The sequence below is a fragment of the Dromiciops gliroides genome, chromosome 4 (genome assembly GCF_019393635.1).
Source record: "Dromiciops gliroides isolate mDroGli1 chromosome 4, mDroGli1.pri, whole genome shotgun sequence".
Taxonomy (NCBI): Eukaryota; Metazoa; Chordata; class Mammalia; order Microbiotheria; family Microbiotheriidae; genus Dromiciops; species Dromiciops gliroides.
The window spans coordinates 215,437,367-215,457,947 of NC_057864.1; the positions used below are offsets into that span (position 1 = coordinate 215,437,367).

The 20,581-nt window shown below is 44.8% G+C and overlaps 1 protein-coding gene across 2 annotated transcripts; it reads left to right on the forward strand.

The window, feature by feature from the left end:
* Window positions 1–127: 127 nt before the first annotated feature.
* On the forward strand, window positions 128–20,158 carry TEPSIN (TEPSIN adaptor related protein complex 4 accessory protein). Of its 2 annotated transcripts, XM_043963395.1 has the most exons (13): window positions 128–249; window positions 4,880–4,952; window positions 5,430–5,521; window positions 5,780–5,873; window positions 10,451–10,518; window positions 11,068–11,146; window positions 11,379–11,450; window positions 13,099–13,302; window positions 14,265–14,439; window positions 15,357–15,470; window positions 15,938–16,016; window positions 16,898–17,032; window positions 17,370–20,158. In XM_043963395.1, exons 1-13 carry the CDS (start codon window positions 205–207, stop codon window positions 17,961–17,963), a joined length of 1,824 nt encoding a protein of 607 aa, XP_043819330.1. In that variant the 5' UTR covers window positions 128–204; the 3' UTR covers window positions 17,964–20,158. The 2 variants fall into 2 exon arrangements, with proteins under 2 accessions (XP_043819330.1, XP_043819331.1); XM_043963396.1 differs by lacking the exons at window positions 4,880–4,952; window positions 5,430–5,521 and having other exon boundaries at window positions 161–249.
* The last annotated feature ends 423 nt before the right edge of the window (window positions 20,159–20,581 follow it).

Here is a 20,581-nt window from a genome sequence, read left to right on the forward strand (position 1 = left end):
TTCACTCGATTCTCTCAGAGTATTGCCATTGGTTCGTATGCCTCGTCTATTTCCGTTCTCCGACTTCGGATTGGTCCGAGATCAATTTGTTTATTAAGGACGTCCTCGGAACTCCGCCCTACTCCTAGTGATTGGTCCATAGTGCCCGCTCCAGCCCGGTGATTGGTGGAAGTCGGTGCCGGCTGGTGAGGGTGTCCGGGGATCATGGCCGCTCCGCAGCTCCGGGACCGGCTGAGCTTCTTACACCGAGTGAGTACCAGTCTGGACCCGAACCCCGTTGACAAGGCCTATGAGTCCACCCAATACCCAAGAGTCCTGGGCTGCGGCCTCTGCGCTGTCTTTGTCTCCGACCGGAGCCGTTTGTCCAGGCACAGCTCGCCTGACCTCTTCTGAGAGAGAACTCCTGACAGGGCCCGGGCCTCCCTCGGCCTCTGTCTCCCACCTCTCCTACCTTCCCCAGCCACGTCCGCAGGCCCATGCCTCTCCTCCAGAGGTCTGAGGTCTTCTCTCCTTCCCACCCCGACTCCGGCTGCACTTGCACGTGCCGAGAACATCTGGGCCTCAGTTATCCTCCTCTGTAAAGTGGGAGGGTTGGACTACAAGGTGCCCAGAATGCCCTCCAGCGCCAGCTCTTTGATCCTGTGATCCCCAGCGTCCCTTTCCTCCTTTCCTAGCCCCGTCCCCCCCAACACCCAAGCAATGCTCTAATGGCAGGGACCTCTTCTCCTGACCAAGGTCAGCTCCTCTCGACCATGCCCACAGCTCTCCAGGAAGTGTGGTTCCCTCCCTCCTAGTCAATGTCTCCTCACAGACTCCTTATCCAGGCCTAGAACCTGCAATTCCTTCCTCCTCTTTTGTGTGACCTCCCCAAGTATCTCCTCTTCTCTCCTCAACCAAGACCCCTTTTCTCAAGCCAGGGCTTCTTAATAGCCTGGGATCCCCGAACTTTTTTTGTTTTCTAAAATATTCTGACAACTGTATTTCAGTATAATTTGTTTCCTTTATAATTCGATTTTATGTATTTAAAGTCATTATTCTAAGAAAGGGGTCCATAGGCTTCACCAAACACACACAGAAAAGGTTATGCATTTAAAATAGACATTACTCCGAGAAAAGGACTGATAGGCCTTACCAAGTCAACAAACATTTAATTAAATGCCTGCTGTGTGTCAGGCATTTTGCTAAGGGAAGGCCAAAGGTAACTCCTGCCATCAAGAAGCTTAAAATCTAATGAGGAAGAGACAACATAGGAAGAACTATGTGCAAACAAGTTATATACAGAATCAATTGGAGGTCATCTCAGAGGGAAGGCACTTGTCATTAAAGGGGACTCAGAAAGGCTTCTTGCAGAAGGTAGGATTTTAACTAGGATTTGAAAGAAGCCAGGTTACCAGGACTCCAAAGATTAAGAACCTTTCCTAAGCAGAATTTGACACACATACCCCTTTACAGTATATTAAGGTTTACTGCCTTACTGATTGTGTTGAAATATAGTTATCAGAACACCAAAAAATGTTACCAATATTTTTTTAAAGTTTGTGGACCTTGGGCTATTAAGAACCCATTGCTTGAGAGAAGGAAGAAAGCTATCAGAAACCTCCCCAAAGTGATCAGTTTTCCTCATCCTCTCCTTAATTTTTACTTCCCTAGGTGGTGCTACCTACTTTTGCCACTCCCTTCCCATTCCTAAATTGTATGGCCATTGATAAAGAAGGGATGACAGGAACATAACATTATAAAGTAGAAGCAGAGGTCTATAATTTTCTAGTACAGCTCCTCTTCACTTTCCCCACCAGACAATGGGATCTAATTCTTCTTTCCTTTTTAGTCCTTGTCTCCTGTGGCCACCAACCAGGCTTTACTACAATTACTTAAAAGATCCTTTGAGTTCTTGTGTCTTGAGCAATGAAATCACTAATGGAATTCTTCCAACCTCCTTCTCCCCACCTCCCCACCCAAATATATAACGAGTTCTCTTAGAAAGGGAAGTATACATTCTCTGTGTCTTCAAAGAACAGAATTGCTTCACATTTGGAAGGTAAAAGACAGCATATATAGAGTAGAGCCAAGATGGCAGAGAAAAGCCAGGAAGTTGCCTGAGTTCTCCCAAATTTCAGAAACATTAAATCAAGCATCTAAATGGATTCTGGAACTATAGAACTTATAAAAAGATGGGGTGAATCAATCTTCTGGCTTAAGATAACTTAGAAGAACTTAAGGAAAGGTCTATCTCACTTGGGTAAAAGGAGAGTACAGCACAGAGGATGTCTGGGCAAGCTAGCCGGAGGCTCTTAGCCACAGCAGGACAGTGGCACAGCAGGCCAGTTGTGAGACTCCCAGCCCCAACGCAGGAGGCAGTCTTCCGGCTGGGGTGTCTGCTATACAACAGGAGCAACTAGGCCAGGCCACCCCAGTGCAGTGAGGAAGCTTTGAGCTACTGAGACCTCAAAGCAGAAAGCCAGTAATCAGGCCCCTGGCCTCCAGCAAGGGAAGCTTGGGATAGGAGCCCCAGGAGCAGAGCTCAACTTTAAAAGTTACAAAATAGGCTAAAATATGAGTAAGGAACAGAAAAGAACCCTCACCATAGAAAACAACCATGATGACAAGGAAGACCAAAACACAAACTCAGAAGAGGACTACACTATCAAAATGCCTACTTGTGAAGTCTCACAGGGGAAGATAAATTGATCTCAGGACCAAAAAGTCTTCTTGGAAGAGCTCAAAAAGGATTTTATGAATCAGATAAGAGAGGTAGAAGAAAAAAATGGGGAAAGTAGTTACAGTTATGCAAGAGAGAGTCAGTAGCTTGGGAAAAGGACAAAAATTGACTGAGGAAAACAAGTCCTTAAAAAAACCCAGCTAGGTGGCGCAGTGGATAGAGCACTGGCCCTGGAGTCAGGAGGACCTGAGTTCAAATCCGGCCTCAGACACTTGACATTTACTAGCCGTGTGCTCCTGGGCAAGTCACTTAACCCCAATTGCCTCACCCCCAAAAAAAAAATTACATTTGCCCAAATGGAAAAGGAGGTGCAAAAACAGACTGAAGAAAATAATTCCTTAAAAAATCAGAATTGGGCAGATGGAAGCTAATGACTCTATGAGACATATGAAATCAGTCAAACAGAATCAAAAGAATGTAAAAATAGAAAAAATGTAAAATACCTCATTGGAAAAACAACTGACCTGAAAAATAGATCTAGGCAGTTAAGAATTATTGGACTAGGGGCAGCTAGATGGCGCAGTGGATAGAGCACCGGCCCTGGAGTCAGGAGGACTTTAGTTCAAATCCGGCCTCAGACACTTAACACTTACTAGCTGTGTAACCCTGGGCAAGTCACTTAACCCCAATTGCCTCACTAAAAAATAAAAAATAAATTAAAAAAAAAAAGAATTATTGGACTACCTAAAAGCCATGATCAAAAAAAGAGCCCAGACAGCATAGTTCAAGAAATTATCAAGGAGTTCTCTTGTCTTTTACGGTTTTTTTGAATGAAGTCTATATTGCCCTCCTGTTCAGAATGTCATCATAATTTCTAAAAGGAAACAACACTGATGATTTCTGTAGGAGGATTACAGCTCTGCGTCATTGTCCAGTGGCCAACCCTTTCCATCCTTTCTGTTGGCAGAAAGGCATTATTCATTCCCTACTGCCTGGTGATGTTATTGCCTTTTATGGTGATACTAACCGTCAGAATTGATTTGGGTTGTATGTCAGGAAGGTGTTGAAAGAATTAAGACACTAAACTTGGGAATGGGCTTGTCCAAGCTTTTGTTCCATCTGGACAATTTTGCTGAAATAGACTGGGATCTATCCTAATATAATATAGAGTGAGGGTCTGAGTGAACCAGCAAGTTTCTGTCTTCCCTGTTGTCTTTCTAAGGCATCCCTTATTTTATATTGGGGGAAAAAAGAACTGATAATGACTCAACCCTAGATTACTTAGTTTATTCCAAATTCTCTGAAAATCTTTGATAATATACACACTTGCCTTTACATAGTAGTAGTTAGTATGTCCATCCTCACTAGTGTTTCTTTTTTCACTTAACATTTCATATGAACATTTCCATGAGCTGGCATACTTCATCACCATGTAATTTTTAAATCAAAATAATGTTGCAGCCCATTCATATGTTCTACCATTACACTATTCTTGGACAATTTAGGTTCTTTCTACTCTTGGAAATAGTACCACTCTGGACATTTTCAAGCAGATTTCTTTTTTTTTCCCCTTTTGGATGATTTCCTTGGAATCTGTTCTTCAAAATAGGTTTACCAGGTCAAAGGGCAAAGGATAAAAGCCTTTTGTATCTTTTTGTTACATATTGCCTCATTTTCTCCAGAAAAAATTGAAATCATTTATATTGGGTGCCACAGAAATGTATATAAACTTGTATAAAGTAAATAAAAAATGATCACAACTGTTTCCCTACAGCGCAGCCAATATTAGACTTTGTTATTCTAATTTATTTTAGCTAAATGATGGTACCTTAAAGTTAAGTCTCTTTAATTGCCAGGGCAGCTATGACTTATGGGCCACCTCCATCCAAGCAGAGGAGTCCTCCTGTTTGCCTGGAGAACTGCATGCTGGGATTTCTTTTCCTTATTTAGCATTCAGCTCTTCCAGCCTTATGAGCCATCAGTGGCATTGCCAACAAACCTTTTTTACTAGCTTATTGAAAAAAGAGATGAACATAAATTTGGAGCTAAATGTCCCATTAGAAATACTAGCCTGTCAGAGCTGGTATCCAGGCCACATTCTTTGGGTGACAAGACCCTCCATTCATGGAAGGTACTATACCCAAAGAACATATGTAGATATAGGGATGTCCCTGTGTGAAAAGATTACCAATGGAGGGGGATTCTTTTGTTCTCATCTAGCTCCCAATTCTGATGAAAGGAACGTCTGATGATGATGTCCCATGCCCTGGCTACCTGTTTGAAGAGATTGCTAGTATCCTTTTCCCAAGAAGGCAAGAAAAGCAGGTTTTGGGACAGGCCATGAAAGAGCTATGGCTTTTGATGGGATTGCCTGCCAGGGATTATTGGATTACTTATGAGGCACACTGAGGTGGTTGGGTAATGGGACTGGGAAGACAGAAGAAGACTGTTGGCTGTTTCTATGGCTAAGCCTAAATTATCATAGTTTTCCTCAAAAGAAATGATTATAGGGGGCGGCTAGGTGGCACAGTGAATAAAGCACCGGCCATGGATTCAGGAGTACCTGAGTTCAAATCCGGCCTCAGACACTTGACACTTACTAGCTGTGTGACCCTGGGCAAGTCACTTAATCCCCATTGCCCCGCAAAAAAAAAAAAGAAAAGAAATGATTATAGAAAAAAGTAGGAGTTTGTAGTCAGAAGGGGCAGTTTTCCCCCTTCCTTCAGTTCAATCTGGAGTCTGTCCTTTCCCTAACACAATTGCCTCCCAGAAATTTCCCATGAGTCAGTGGGAAGCAGCCAGTGTCTGTTGGAGTACCTCCTGAACCGCTTACAGAGCAACTCCTGCCATGTTAAACTCAAGGTAAGCAGGAGAGAGGAAGGGTTGGGACCCTCTGCTGGTTCCCAAGGCCCTGGTCCTGTCAGACAAGCCAGGCCAGAATTTAGACAGGCCTCAGTTTCCAGAATGGCCCAAGGAGAAGAGGACAGTGGTGTGGATATAGTACCAGGATATTTGTGTATGATAGGGCAGCACAGGGGGCTTTCCCGGGCCCTGGGTATGTGTCATCATATCTGCCTTGCAGCCAAGTGGTCTTTCACTTGGTGTCTTCTCTCTTCCCAGGTGCTGAAAATTTTGCTCTACATGTGTAGCCATGGCTCTGCATCCTTTTTGCTTGCACTCAAACGCAATTCTTCCTTCATCCAGGAAGCAGCAGGTACCTGGGAATTTTAGCACTAGTGCCTTTTAGGGAATTATAGAGAAAAGAGGGGAGGGTTCAGTTAGAATATTCAGTTTCCTTTTCCTATCACTTTTTGTTTGGAGTTTGGCCCTCTCCTAATATTAATTAGGAAATAACATTGCAATTTCACAGAAAGCTAGGTCCTGGGGTGGTAGGGAAGACTATAAAAGTTTGGTTTCATGATGGAGAAGATCTGAACTCCATCATGGGACACAGGCCCCAGGTCCTCAGCCTGGCTTGGGCCCTATCTATTCCTCTGTTCCTCAGAGCCAGTTGATGGGGAAAATTGAATGACTCTCCTGGCCTTTGAAAGGGTATTCAAGGACTGTTACTGATTAAGGGGAAGCCCACCCAAAAGCTGAGGAAAGGGAGAACTTGTTTTGGGCAAAAAAACAGGTGGTTGTGGAATTGGGCCTTAAACCCGTGACTTCTGATCTTGGTTCTATCAGTCTTTTCACGTTGGTTGCCCATACTCAGAGCTAATTAAACTTCTGTTTGTCTTCCTGGAAGAGGGAATGAAAAGCATTGACAGAAGCTATAGGAAAGCATCTCCCTGGAGCCATTTTAAAGGCTCTTAATCGGTGTAATGTCTTAGAGAGTATGTCCCGGGGATGGGCATCATTGCTGCTGACCCCCCTACCCAGCTGCACCGGGAGTGCAGGAGTGGAAGGGTAAGGCCCTTCAAAAAGTCTGTGCCTTTGAGCAGGACTTCAGTTCAACCAGGCATAAAGAGTTAAGTCTCTGTTCCTGAAAATCCCCAGAAAAGAAAAGTTTGTGAATTCTTTGAGTAATTAAATACAAACTTTTGTAACCTTTCCAGACCCAGAGTCTTGTTAAGGGCTAAAATTCTAGCTAGTCTGTCTAAAATATTTAATGAGTGGTCGCCAATAAATTATAAGCTTTAGCAAGAGTTAGACTTTTAAGCATTTATTAAGGAGAATAAGAATTTGGTAAAGAGAGAGAGAAAGGTCTAGATTCCTATCTATTAAAGGGAGAGCGCATTTCTCGCTCCGCTCTCCACCAGAGTCCAGAGGAAATGTTACAGATGGTGTATATTATAACAGAAAGAGAAAAAACACAACAAAAACAACAAATCAAAACTGTTCATTTAAAGTCTCTGAAAGTCTTTTCTCAGATGTCCTCTAGGTGTAGTCGTGGAATGGAAGTCTTTTCAGGGGTTGATGTGTGGATACTGGTAATCAGCCAGGAAATTTCCTACAAAATTGAGCTTAACACAACTTTAAAATAGCTTTGTCAATAATCAAATCCAACAATGAAAGTTCTCAAAAACATGTCTAAGGGAATTCAGAATCTTGGTTGTTACACATGAAACATATAATAAAAAAATTGAACCATTCTTTAAAATTATAATATTACTATAGTCCCCCCCTTATGGAGGGTAATTGAGAAGACAATTGCTGCGATATTAATTATTAAAAATAATTTTTATCTTTGTTTCATCACTTTTTGCATCATCTGCCTAATTATCCTCATGCCATTATGAGAAATTAGAAAATCTAATATAATTGGTAACAGGTGTCAAGGCCAAATTCAACACTGTTATTTATCATGACACCTGAGATAATTATGGGGGTTACCATAAAAGAACAGAGAAATGATGGGATATGAGCATTCCCACACTTGAGCAATATGTACTGTCCATGCAGTATGCCAGGTCTAAAATAGGTGGATGGAATATATGTCCATGCCACCGAACATATTGGAGGAAACTGAGTCAGACTTAATCAGATGCATGGGATTGAGATGTCCATGGCATCAGGCATATAGGAGGGAGCATAGAAGCCAGGTGTAGAAGTGAGATGGGTGGGATGAATACTTCCAGCCATCTGTACAATATTGTGGGGAAAAAGAGAATAAAATATTAAACCAAGAGAATCCAACCTCAACATTTGTCAAAAGCCGTTCCCTCGGCCATACCTTGACTTCATGCATGTCTCCCCTCATGTGACAGTTCAGTGTCTGCTCTTGCATGTATTCCTCTTGTGATTGGATGGCATCTTGGCCAACTGGCATCTGATAACTCAGAATAAAGGCAATTAATGTCTTAAATGATAAGTTCCCATAATCCAAGTCTCATATGGATTTAAAAATTGAGGATAATAAATGATTGCAAAAAATGTGAATACATCTTGACTCAGAACACAATATATAGTTATGCAACAATTTCAAATAATCTTTTTTTTTACTTAGTATACAATTACTTTTGTGAAAAATCAGAACATACTTAAATACAAGTTAAAGCACAACAGAATCTCAAAGAACTTTTTTTTTTGAAAAAAGAAAACTTTTACAAATGTTCCCCTCTTTTTTTTTTTTTTTTTGGAATATGCTTATCAAAAATAATACTTCTAGAATCAATTTACACTTGCCATGGCAAACAATTTGCTAGGGAAATGCTTTAAAGAGTTTGATCAAATAATCAGTTGAGAAAAAATAACAAAAACAAACAACTCAGAATATGGGAGCACAATACTCCTAGAATTAACATTGTATTATGAAATCAAAACCATGTTTCAAAATTAGATAGATGAATGAATAGAAGAAGATACATGTGGAACAATAAAAGACAATGAAATTCAAACTAGGGAAATCTAAATGAATATGAACTTAATATCAATAAGAGTATTATAAAATATAAACTGGACCACATGACTATAAAAAGCTTTTACAAATATTCTCTTAGTTTTAGAAACTAAGTATAAAACACAATCTCAAATGCATGAAAACCTCTACGAAAATAAACCTATACCATTAATTTCAAAATGTACATATAATAGCATAGAAATCCTATGTAACCTCTGAACTGATACTATTACTCTGAGTGAATTCAGAACACTTTTGATTCCGATATCTAAAATCCCCAATACTCATATCAATACCTTGCTGCTTACTTCTACATTTCTGTAAAATATATACCCTTCCATGGCAAAAGAATCGGAGTCTTGAACTATGTTGATGATTGTCATTCTTATTCGGCTTAAGTTTTTCTTCTTTAACCCCTCTATATTGTCTGTCAGCCTTTTCACCATACAAATGCTTTATAAGATTACTAATTAAAGACAAAAGCAGGTTAGCAAAATTATGAACAAAACGAGCATATCTGGAATTTAAAGGGTTTTCTAAAGTTGTCTCAGAAGCACAGCCAGGCTGGGGAAGGGGTGAGCCTGAAGCTGCAAATGCAGTTAGAGAAAGTTGAGCATGCGCATTAGATCTTTGGACTTCCCGGGCCAGGGAAGCAATGGGCTTGGCCATGGGAGGAGTAGAGGGTGGGGTTTGGAGAGGAGGGGAGGGACCAGAGCAATTAGAATCAGACTTGATTTTGAACTCAGGCCTGGATTCCTCTTCCCCCACTTGGCCTCCAGGTGCTAGGGGATTAAAAGCTTCTAGAGGGTGGGTCATTGCCTCCAGGCATGCAAAATTAAAGCAACAATTAGTGTTAGAACTGGGAAAAGCTGCAGGAATCTCTTCAGGTTTCTCTGAAAAAGCATGGTTGGGAGAGGGAGAGATATTTCCTTGTGTGAGTAAGTTGCTGGCTCTTTTAACAAAAATAAAAAGAAAAATAGAAAATCCACAAAAACAAAGCATTAACATGATCTTATCTCCCATTTGTCTGGTTAAACAGACTAAAATCAAAAATAGGGTAATTAGGGAGTTTAAAAGGTCCATTCGAAAAAATTTAAAGGAAAACACAGCCAGTGCGCCAGTACTTAGCAGTTAAAGGGAGAGGGAGGGGAAATTTCTTACCCAACCAGCAGATCAGAAGACTGAGGGTTAGCTTTCCTCTTCGTGGTCAGCCATCTGTTAAGGGCTAAAATTCTAGCTAGTCTGTCTAAAATATTTAATGAGTGGTCGCCAATAAATTATAAGCTTTAGCAAGAGTTAGACTTTTAAGCATTTATTAAGGAGAATAAGAATTTGGTAAAGAGAGAGAGAAAGGTCTAGATTCCTATCTATTAAAGGGAGAGCGCATTTCTCGCTCCGCTCTCCACCAGAGTCCAGAGGAAAGAGCCCGAGCCTGAGCGCCAGTCTCTTCCTTCCTCCTCCCACTAGCCCACGTCACTTCCTGACTCCTGGTCTTGCCCTCAAAGACCTTCCCTTCATGGGCAGAACTCCTCTACAGTAAGTATCCAGCAGGTGGCGTTATTCCAATCGTTACAGTCTGTCCTTTCATCTCTCTTACATCTGTCTTTCATCAGTGCTAATACAGTCCCTCTTGATCTCTTCTCCATGATGTTACTGGAAAGGTGGCATTTCAGGGCGAGATATGGAGGCTTGGAGGAAAATCTCCCTGGAGGCTGCCCCAGAGAGACATGCAAGTGCTTAAGGGGAGGAAGAAGTCCTAGTGAAGGGAACACAGGGACAGGAGGCAGTGACATCTGGGCATGTGGGAAGTAGGGCTGTTTGGAGGACTCTAGCACACATGTATGGAGAGCCATTTCTAAGTGGACTGAAAGGAAGAAATCATTGGGATCTGAGTTCAGAGCCTCAGGTGGTTGGTTGGTTTGTTCTCCCTGTCCTCTTTATTTTTGCAGTATTTGGTGGTCTTCCAGATCCTCTTCATGGAAACAGCTTGTATCAGAAGGTCCGAGTGGCTGCCCAGGTGATTATTTGGGGGGGGGGGGGGCGGGGCAATGAGGGTTAAGTGACTTGCCTAGGGTCACACAGCTAGTAAGTGTCAAGTGTCTAAGGCTGGATTTGAACTCAGGTCCCCCTGAATCCAGGGCCAGTGTTTTATCTACTGCACCAATTAGCTGACCTCCAGGTGAGTCCTAAAGCTAGGGTTAAGTCTAAGCAATATTGAACAAGGAGGCCTCCCTCAGGATTAGGCTACAATGAATGATGGCCTAACCCATTGAGTACTCTGAGTTTGGAGAGAATCAGTGCAGGGCTCATGCCTGGGAATTGGTCTCCTGTTTTCCTTTTCTTGCTCACCCAAAGAATGAGAGTGTGTTGAGGTTCTGCTTGCTGCTATGGACCCTCCTGGGACCCAGGGAGAGAGTTTCCATGTTTGTTTTCTCAGGCCCCTGTAGCATCTCGCTGGGGCAGGGAGACCTAGAGCACAGAGCAGAGCCGTCCCAGGACTGCTGGGTGAAGAGGGCTGGATGAAGGGCAGCCACAGACACTGATGGACTTTCCATCCCTCTTCTAGGACTTGGCGAGTGCTTTGTTTTCTGATACCTTGTTGCCACTGCCTTCTACCCAGTCTCCTAGGTCCCTTCCTTCAACAGGTAAAGTAGGCACTGCTTGCTCCTCTTCCTTTCTCTGAGTGAATTTCCAGTCTCTTTGATCAATGAGCCCTTTTAAGTCAGTACTTGCCGAGTCAAAATGGAGAAAAACTGGTCTTCTCTCTTTGTTCCCTTCCCCCTAGAGCTTCTCTGCCCAAGGAATGTGGAATGGCTTCTTAGGGAGACCAGCCTCACTTCCAGCTCAGGGCATTTTGGAATTTTTCTTTCTCCCCAGGTATGGGATCCCAGTCCAGTTCCTATAGCACCCTCCAAGGCTTTGGCTATACCAAGGACAGAGGGAGCTCTGGTGAGTATTTGCAGTGTGACCCCATTTATAGTCTTCTTAGAACAGGGCCTTCTCTTACTGCTCTGTCCATCTGAAGCTGGCATGGTCCAGGCTGCTGGAGGGGCTTCTGGAAAGCTGTTCAAAGGAAGTAAGGTTGGGAAGACCCTGCAAAACTTTAAGTGCTATATCAGAGTTGAATTAAAAAAAAAAAAAGGCTGGGGTTTCTTGGTTTTCCTGAAGTAGGGTTCATGGAACTAAAAGCTGAGAATGAGGATTTAGTCAAGCTCAGGTTATGAGCACTGTGGCCTCGACCTAAGTTCAAGAAAGTTGAGAGCTTGGTCCTAGACCAGCCAGAGGGGAAGAAACCTGAGGCTTGACTTCTAGTGAGTCAATCAAGTAATCAAAGTCAGTAGTAAGTCAATAAAGACAAAGTGGTCCTCAGTTCTCCCCTTCCCCTCATCAGATTCATATTTCTGTTGCTGTGTGTGTGTGTGTGTGTGTGTGTGTGTGGTGGTTTTTTGGTTTTGTTTTGATTTTTTTGTATGATCTTCGAATGTTGAGAGATAGCTGTGGTATAGTGGATTGAGTGTTGGACTAGAGTCAGGAAGGCCTGGATCCAAATCCTTCCTTAGAAACTTAGTAGTGGAATGACCACAGGCAAGCCACAAAAACACTCTGAGCCTTTGTTTCCTTATCATCAAAGCGGGAGGTAGTAATGGTAGGATTCTGTGGGATTAAAGGAGACCTTATATGCAAAGCAATTAGCAAACAAAGTCTATATAAATCTCAGCTTCTGTTGTTCACTGGAAGGGCCACTAGGGATCGTCTGCCCTCCCCTCCCAGGCAGCTGAGACCAAGAGGTTCTGTGACTTGCAGGGGATCAGTCACCCGGGGAATTCTAAAGAGTCACAGAAAACGTTTTCCCTTCTTTCTCTGTCCCCTCTTTTCCTGTTCTTTGTTTCTTTCCCCTGTCTATGTTTTACCAATAATATCAATACTTTAGATTTGCATAATGTCTTTAACTTTTCAAGGTATTTTCATATATAAGATCTTGCTTTGTCCTTATAGATGAGGAAACAGAAGCTTAGCATGCTTAAGTGTGACAACTTTAATTTGAGGCAGAATAGGTAGAAGTTAGTGTCCCCATTCCCAGGCTAGGGTTTTTTCCTGGTTGACCTCCTTGCTGCATTCATTAATCCTACTGTGTGTGTGTGTGTGTGTGTGTGTGTGTGTCTGTCTGTCTGTCTGTCTGTCTGTGTCTCTCTCTTTGGGAAATTTAGTTGCTGCTCCTTGGCCTTAGGATAGGGATTTGGAGGGAACACAAGCATAGGTATGGGAGTACCCAGATGCTGTCCTTGTGGTTGGATGTGGTTGAAACCTGGGTGTGCCAGGCTGTGGAGTCAGGGGATAGGTAGAATTGACTGGAAAGGGTATACTGCTGGAATTGTCTTGTGTGGCTTCTGTTCCCTCCTAAATTCGAACGGTACCTTGCTGAGGCTCAGAATCTAGTGATGTAAGCCTTTGTTCTCTGAGCTCCAGAAGCAGGGAACAGACCACACAGAGTCCTAGAGGCAGACATTCCTTCCCTTCCTTCCCCCTCTCTCAAGTCAAAACTATAAATTGGACACTTAGAACAGGCCGTAATAATCTCTTCTCTCCTCTGGCACAGGCTTTGCTGGTGAAGCCCTTCTCACCACCATCCAGAAGGCCGCTGAGGTGGTGGCTAATGCTGTGCGCCCTGGGCGTGAGAGTCCCACTGCCCAGAGCCAGGTGCTGAGGGAGGATGCCTACCAGCCTGTAGTAGCACCTTCTGCTGGCCAAGGTCACTTTGTTCCTAGAAAACCACCACCTGGGCCCACCCAGAATGTCCGAGGTACGATCCTACCGAGGTGTCTGCTTTCTTCCTTTTGGATTTTCTTGCCACCCATCAGTGATCAGGTGTGGGGAGAACCAAACCCCAAGGGAGAGAATCTACGTTGGGCTCCTAGTGCTTGTGATTGGTAGGCTTTTCTTCCCTCCTGGAACCAGAAGCCCACAGGCACTGAGATAGCACATCACCTTTCCTAGCTAAAGCATAGAAAACTCTATGGGGTGAGGGAAGGGGCTAAAGAAATAGCTGCACAGTTTGGGGAAGAATAAAGAAGAGGTAGAAGGGGAGGAAGTAGAATCTTCTGACTGTGGCTCATCTCATAGGTTAGCAAGTGAGGAGCTCTGGGGAATCCCATTATCTCCAAGGTTCTTGGCCTGATTTCGCCTATGTTCTGCCTCATCTTGTGCATCTCAGCTATTTTCATCACTTAGCTCTAATAGAATGTATTTGCAGAAGTCTTCCTAGTCCTTTCTGTTGGCTGCTTTCTGTAAAGGTTACTGTCGTTAACCCCGTTTGTAGAAATGAGAAGACTGCCATGGGAAGGCCAGTGGCTTGCCAGGTACGTCAGTGGCAGCATTAGCAGGAGCATCAGTGGGGACCTAGACTTCAGTGCCAAGCCTTGGAGGTGCCCTTCTGCCCTCTCTTCTTGGGATCCCCACTTCCTCTTTGGTCTACTTTGGCAAAAGAGAAACACGGCATCTTTAGGCCTTTGAGCAGAGCCGGCTGCCGTACTCGGTACCTGGCACAGTGTCTTGTACACAACAGATACTTTAATCAATCTTTGTTGTATTGAATTGACTTGAATCCAGCAGATGAACACAGAGCCTTCTCCTCAGGGGCTCTGCCCTTTATGGCTACTCCCGTGGAGTCTCCGATGGATGGAGTCCCCATAGAGCTGAGGAGCGGGTGACTTGGGAAGGACTGAGGCTCTTTGTGGGGCTTATCTGGCATCCCCATTTCTGCAGTGAGGCACCAGCCTGGGCAGGCGGGGGGCGGCTGGGAGGAGATGGACAGTGACCCCAGCTCCCAGAACTCATCTCAGGACAATGGGGAACTCAGCAGAGCCTCCAACTCTGGCAGTAAATCCGACAGCGACAGCCACTCGGGAGCCAGCCGGGAGATGGGTGACGTAACAGAAAGGTAAGCCATCGACGAGGATCAGGGAGGTTGACAGGCTGAGCTACTGCAACAGAAGGCCCACCAGGACAGTCTTTTTCAGGTCTTTCTCTTATTCTTGGGCAGGGATCCATGGCCTAAGCTACTGCTATTTGAGTTGTTTCTCTAGAAATCCACCTGCAGAGGTACCCTTTTCCCAGCAGAGGGGTGGCCAACTGTAGGAATTCAATGAAGCATATGTTTTCAGACATGGGCAAGATGTTTTGTTTTGTTTGACTATGCTAATTTGTTACAAAGGGAGCAAAGAGGGTGTGTGTGTGTGTGTGTGTGTGTGTATCTTTAGGAAGAAAAGAACAGTAACATAAACAATAAAAAGAATGTCTCCCCACATTTAAAAGAATCCAAAAAACCAAGAAATTTATTTAGTCCATACCTTTTCTTTCCAACCAACTTTTCCTTCACTGACATTAGAATCCTTCTGGGACCTAAAAGTGGATGTTGTATCTAGTTTCACCTCTCCCAGATTTGTCCATTAAAGGCAGATAATAGAAAGGAGAAAGAAAAGGCAATTCCCTTCTAAATCTTCCTAGACTTCCCTTCATATCCATTACTATTACTTTCCAGTGACTATCCCTGCCTGTCTACAGCCCACACTCCTAGAAAGAATTATATTGAAGCACATCAGTTCATTGGCTGTATGTTTGTCTGACTTCATTCTTCTCCTCTGTTCCATTCCCTTGATCTTATTTTGCTAAGGTCACATCCCATGTATCCCCAGTTGGATTAGGAAATAAAGGTCAAAGTTTAAGCTGGGCTCCAGGTTGGCACTCTTCTACCTTTCCCTCCTAGCGACTCCAGCCACTCTAAAGGTCTCAGCCTTTTCATCTCTACCTTTTTCCTTTTCTGGGGAAAAGTTGACATGAAGCTGTGCTGTCTGACAGGGTAGAGGCTGTGCCACTGAGTGACTGTCTACAGGAGATGAGCCTAGTGAGCGCCGTGACCCAGGGGCCGAGGGTCTTTCTGACTCGAGAGGAGGTGCAGCATTTCATCAAAGAGTGAGCCACTCGTACCTTCTGTCCACTCACTGCTGTTGCTTGCCCTGCTTCTGTTGTTGTGAGCTGGGGCCTGTCCGAGTCTTAGAGGGAGGTGGAGAGGAAACAGGGACGTGAGCCTGTCCTTTGGGGAGCCTGAGACCATTTAGAGCCTGAGCCTGGGCTGAGCTCCATCATCCTTCTGGAATGAGTACTCTGGATGTAGAGTCACTCTCCACTGCCATCCCCTTATCTGCCTGTGTTGACTCTGCTGCTTTCCTTCCCTTGACAATGTCTCATGCCCAGGGAGTTTTAAAGTTTTTTCTAGCCCAGTGTCAGACCCTTAGCCACATTGCCTCCCTGGGCTACCTTCCAGCAGGCCCAAGATACCTTTCCCTTGGTCCCCTTTTTGCTCTGCTTCCCCACCTCCTTGTACCCCTGAGCCCCCTTTCCTAGATCATTTTCAGCTCTACCATTTAATTCTTCTGTAGGTGTGGGCTGCTCAACTGTGAAGCAGTACTGGAACTGCTGAACCGGGAACTTGGAAGGCCCAGTGAATGTGTTCAGATGGTGAGAGGGATAGGCGGGGAGGGGAAGGCAGGGGACACAAGGAAAGGAATAAGGACATGTTACTGTGTGCCAGGTGTCGCGCTAAGTGCTTCACAAATATCTCATCTGATGCTTGCAACCACCCTGTGAAGTAGATTCTATTAGGATCCCCATCGGGACAGTTGAGGAAACTGAAGCAGACAGTTATGTGACTTATCTAGGGTCACTCCACTATTGTGTGTTGGAGGCTGGATTTGAACTCAGGTCTTCCTGATTCCAGGCCCAGTGCTCTATCCACTGTGCCACCTAGTTGTCAATGTTGGCCACCTACATGCTCCTTCCCATGTGTCTTTGACCCTGACCTGTCGCCAGACCTCATCCAGCTCCTTCTTTCCCAATCAGAGTGCTGATAGCTTTGATGGCTATAATTCAGCATGGTAAAAGCAGAGAGTCTTTGTACTGCCTTCCAGTTTGTCCTTAGCTCTGTCATTCTCCTGCCACCAAAAAAATTGAGCAGTTGGAGAGAACACTGGGAGTTGGGGATTGCTGAGTGACCCCTTCTAGAACCTTCCATTTGGCAAACCCTGGAAACTAAGGCATTAAACGGACAGATGAGATTAGGACAGGAAGGATTGAGCATGGAGAAGGAAGAGGAGGAGGAGGAGGATTATCCTGGGCCCTCCCCTCATGCTTAGGGGAGAGCAGAAAAGCCAGGAAGGGAGCTAGACCAGCATGAAACAAGGCTGATGCTGGGAGCGGCCTTTGCCCCCAGAGGAGGTGACAAGGTGAGAGGCTCCAGGTACCCGCTCTCCTCTCTTGCCCCATGGGACTGAGGCATGTTTAGCAGCACCTTTGAGAAGGCTGGAAAGTGTGCGGCTGACCTTCCTTCATCTTCTCCTCAGAGAGCCATGTGTGCCATCTTCTCCCTCATGTGCTCAGATCTGCTTTCCCAGGACCATATCTTCCTCATCATCCAGCCGAAGCTGCAGCAGCTTAGCGAGGGCAGCCCTGGCCCTGTGACCAACAAGGCAACCAAGGTGGGTAGCTCCCCAGTTTAGGCACAAGAAGGCTGTTGGGCTTGGGTACAGGATAGCTCCTTGACCCAGGGTCACTGTGGAGGCAACATCTTTGTGGTTCTTCATACCATGCAAAGAAACCAACGTGCCCTCACATGCATCTGTCAGAGGGATCTGTTCTTGCTTCTGTTGTTTAAAGGAATGAATGAAAAGGCATTTATTATCATTATTGTTAGATCTGCTAACCCAGCCCTCTAATCAAAGCACCCAGGGCAGCCATGATGAATGTGGCAAATAGAAACAACCAGATAGAGGTAGACCGTGATTAACCTGCTCATTCCATTCTCCCCGGTTCCAGATCTTGAGGCACTTTGAAGCCTTGTGCCGAAACCATCCCACCCCTAGAAGACCCCTGTCTGAGGCCGGCAGTGGTGTGTCTCGCCCCTCTCCCTGCCCTGCTGACCTGCTGACAGATGTTGCACCATTTTCTGGAGGAGAGTCATTCCTCCAGCCAGTGAGTTCATCCTCTTCCCTGCCTGGGGGAACAGCCCCAGCATCCTCATCACACCAGGAGATGAATCCTGTCTCAGCACAGGGAGATGTGGCTCCTGATGGAAGAAGTGCCGAAGAGGTCGAGACCAGATTGGCAGTTTCAGGTGAGCAGGGGCCTGGGTCTAGCCAAGACTCATCAGGCACTAACACAACACATGGCAAATGGAAACCAGACGCTGTCCCTGAAAGCAGCCTCTTGAGCCCCACCACTGGCACATCCTCTTTGTTTGACGGCATGGAGTTGGTGGCTCACACGGGCGTGGTCATGACCGAGGCTGGTAAAGAAGAGCTGCTCCAGCTCACATCAGCTTCTGAGACTCCATGGATCTCATCCAGAGAAGCCGCCTCCCAGCAGCCTCCGGGGCCAGCGCTCTCTGCCTTCGCCTTCTTAAACGCATGAGTGGCCAGTGCTCGAGACTGGGACGCTGCCCCTTGTCTTCCTTGTCTTGAGAAGGACTCCGCACATTTGTCTGCCTTTCCTTCTTCCCTTTTATGATCACTCATGTGCTCATGGGCCCTTCTGGGGGCCCCTAAAGTGTCATTTCCACTCTTGTGTTTCTTTTCATCCCTGTCTGCTGTGTCTGCATACCTCCTCTGGGGGATGTCTCACCACCCCCAAACCAACTCCTAGTGATGGCAACCCTATACTAACTAAGCGGGCCACTGGAATACCCAAGTTAGAAACAGAAGGCACCAGGGTTCATCTTGGGTTTTTTGATCAGCAACAGGAAAAGGGAAATTATTTTAGCTGTATAAGGAATGTCCCACTTATTACTTCCCCAGAATTTGAAAGAACTAAAACCTGGAGGTTTCTGATCAATGTTGAACCTTCCTCAAACATTATATGAAAAGTGAGCAGATTTGATCCCTTCTTTCCACCATGAATGTTTGTTTCCCTCTAGTAGAGCTAGTTTTATGTTTCAGTCATACATGCCTTATATATCTGTGTGATTTTTCCATGGAACTTGGAAAGAATTGGGCCACTAGTTAGGTTGTTCAGGATTATTGTGGGCCCCTGCAGGAATGTGAGTGACACAGAAACTGTGGCCCCTCACTAGCAGTCAAGGACTCTTTTTAACAATACTTTGTGGCCTTAGGAGAGAGGTTGGATCCTAAACCACATCACCGGGCCTTCCTGACCAGGAAAGAGGAATTTGGTAAGGTTGTTGTGATTAGGAAACTTGGCTTTCTTGAGCTATCCCCATCTTCCAGACACAGAGTTTGTGAGCTCTCCCCAGAGCTTACACCCAGGCAGGTTCATGGTTAGTGGCTCTCCAGACCCCTTAACCAATTTAAGTGTGGAGCTAAACATTCAGCCAGACCCTTTCTGGCTCCATCTGTGGGTACACTCTTAGCAATTTGGGCATTCACTTGCATACTGTTTCAGTTGAGCTCATTAAGCAGAAAAAGAGGCCTTCAGTCCTTGCAAGAGCTGCCTTGTCTTCACTCCTTAATGATCAAGAAGGTTTGGAGAGGAAAGAATCATTTTTATATAATCATAGAAACCCACAGAACCCGGGGAGAGAATCCTTTGGTTAATTTCCCTCCTGGGAATCCATTCTGTTAGATCCTGTGGATGCTTCCTTTCTATCTTTAACACTGACAGCTCAACTCTGAGTCACACTGAGGGCTAAAGATCCCTGAATAGGTGGGCTAGAGGAGTTGTATTTAGTTCCAAATGGCCTTTGGGTATGCCTTTAGGCTCATTAGTAAGAGAACATAGAAATCTCCAACCCACAGGTTGAGAATTTTAATAGGCCACAGGACTTTGGCCTGAGCTGCTATAATTGCTAGATCATTTGAAATTGGGTGGAGGGCAGGGTGGGTGATTCTTCCCTTCTTTTGGAAGGCAGTGATTGACATTTGAAGGCATGTAGTCCACCCTTCTGCCCTCCTTTCCTTCCATGCCTCTCCTCTGGCTTTGGCCTGCTCGTTCGGGTTTGGATCCCTATGGTGCTTGAGAGCAGGTTGTAAAGGTGCTTCCAGAAACACTGGCCTTCTGCTTCTTGGCCCTAAAAACTACCAAAGCCCTAGCCAGGCAGGGCCACTAGCCAGCTGCTGGGTCAATACCTCTAGAGCAAGAGGGCTCATGGCAGTTTTGCCCGCTATGATTTAGAAACTCCAAGTAATCCTTTTGTTTTTACCCTGGGTGTGTGTGTGTGTGTGTGTGTGTGTGTGTGTGTGTGTGTTCTGAAAATTCCTTTTTAAATGCCTTGCCATTCTGCTGAAAATCTTCCTTGCTCCGTGGTAATCATACTATTTGAAAACCATACTGTTACCTTCCTCAATAATGGAGTAATAGAGAAATGGAGATTTCACAAGAAAGTGTCCAATCGAAGGAGTGGACTGTGGGTCAAGGTTACATCTTGTGGTCTAGCCTCCTGTTTTCTGACACCTCTTAAAATTCATGTGTTGGTCTTCTTTTCTGTGTGTCTCTACTTTTTGGCCATATTTATTCTTGCCATAAATTGTTGTTTAGAACTTTGAGGGTGGGGAGAGCCCTGGAGGAAGGGTATAGGGAACATCCCGTCTCCGTGGAACTTGTGAAGGGTGCTGGTTGTTTACACTTTCTTAATAAACACTATTGGATATTTACATAGCGTTGAAACTTTTTTCTTAATGTGTAGTAGTCCTTGGTTCTACTGTTCTAACATTAAGAAGATAATGTATCAGCTTCATCCTCTAACTGTATAAAGATAGGCAAGTCATGAACTTCCTGAGCTTCAGAGCCCTCAATTGTAAAATGGAGATCTGTTGTGAAGATAAATAAGATATGTATGGTACTTTGCAAATTATTATTAAGACTGTGTAGGGGCAGCTAGGTGGCACAGTGGATAAAGCACCAGCCCTGGATTCAGGAGGACCTGAGTTCAAATCCAGCCTCAGACACTTGACACTTACTAGCTGTGTGACCCTGGGCAAGTCACTTAACCCCCCCATTGCCCTGCCCCCGCCCAAAATGTGTGATGCTCATATTCACCAAAATATCAATGGCTGTATTTTTTTTCTGTAGTAGCA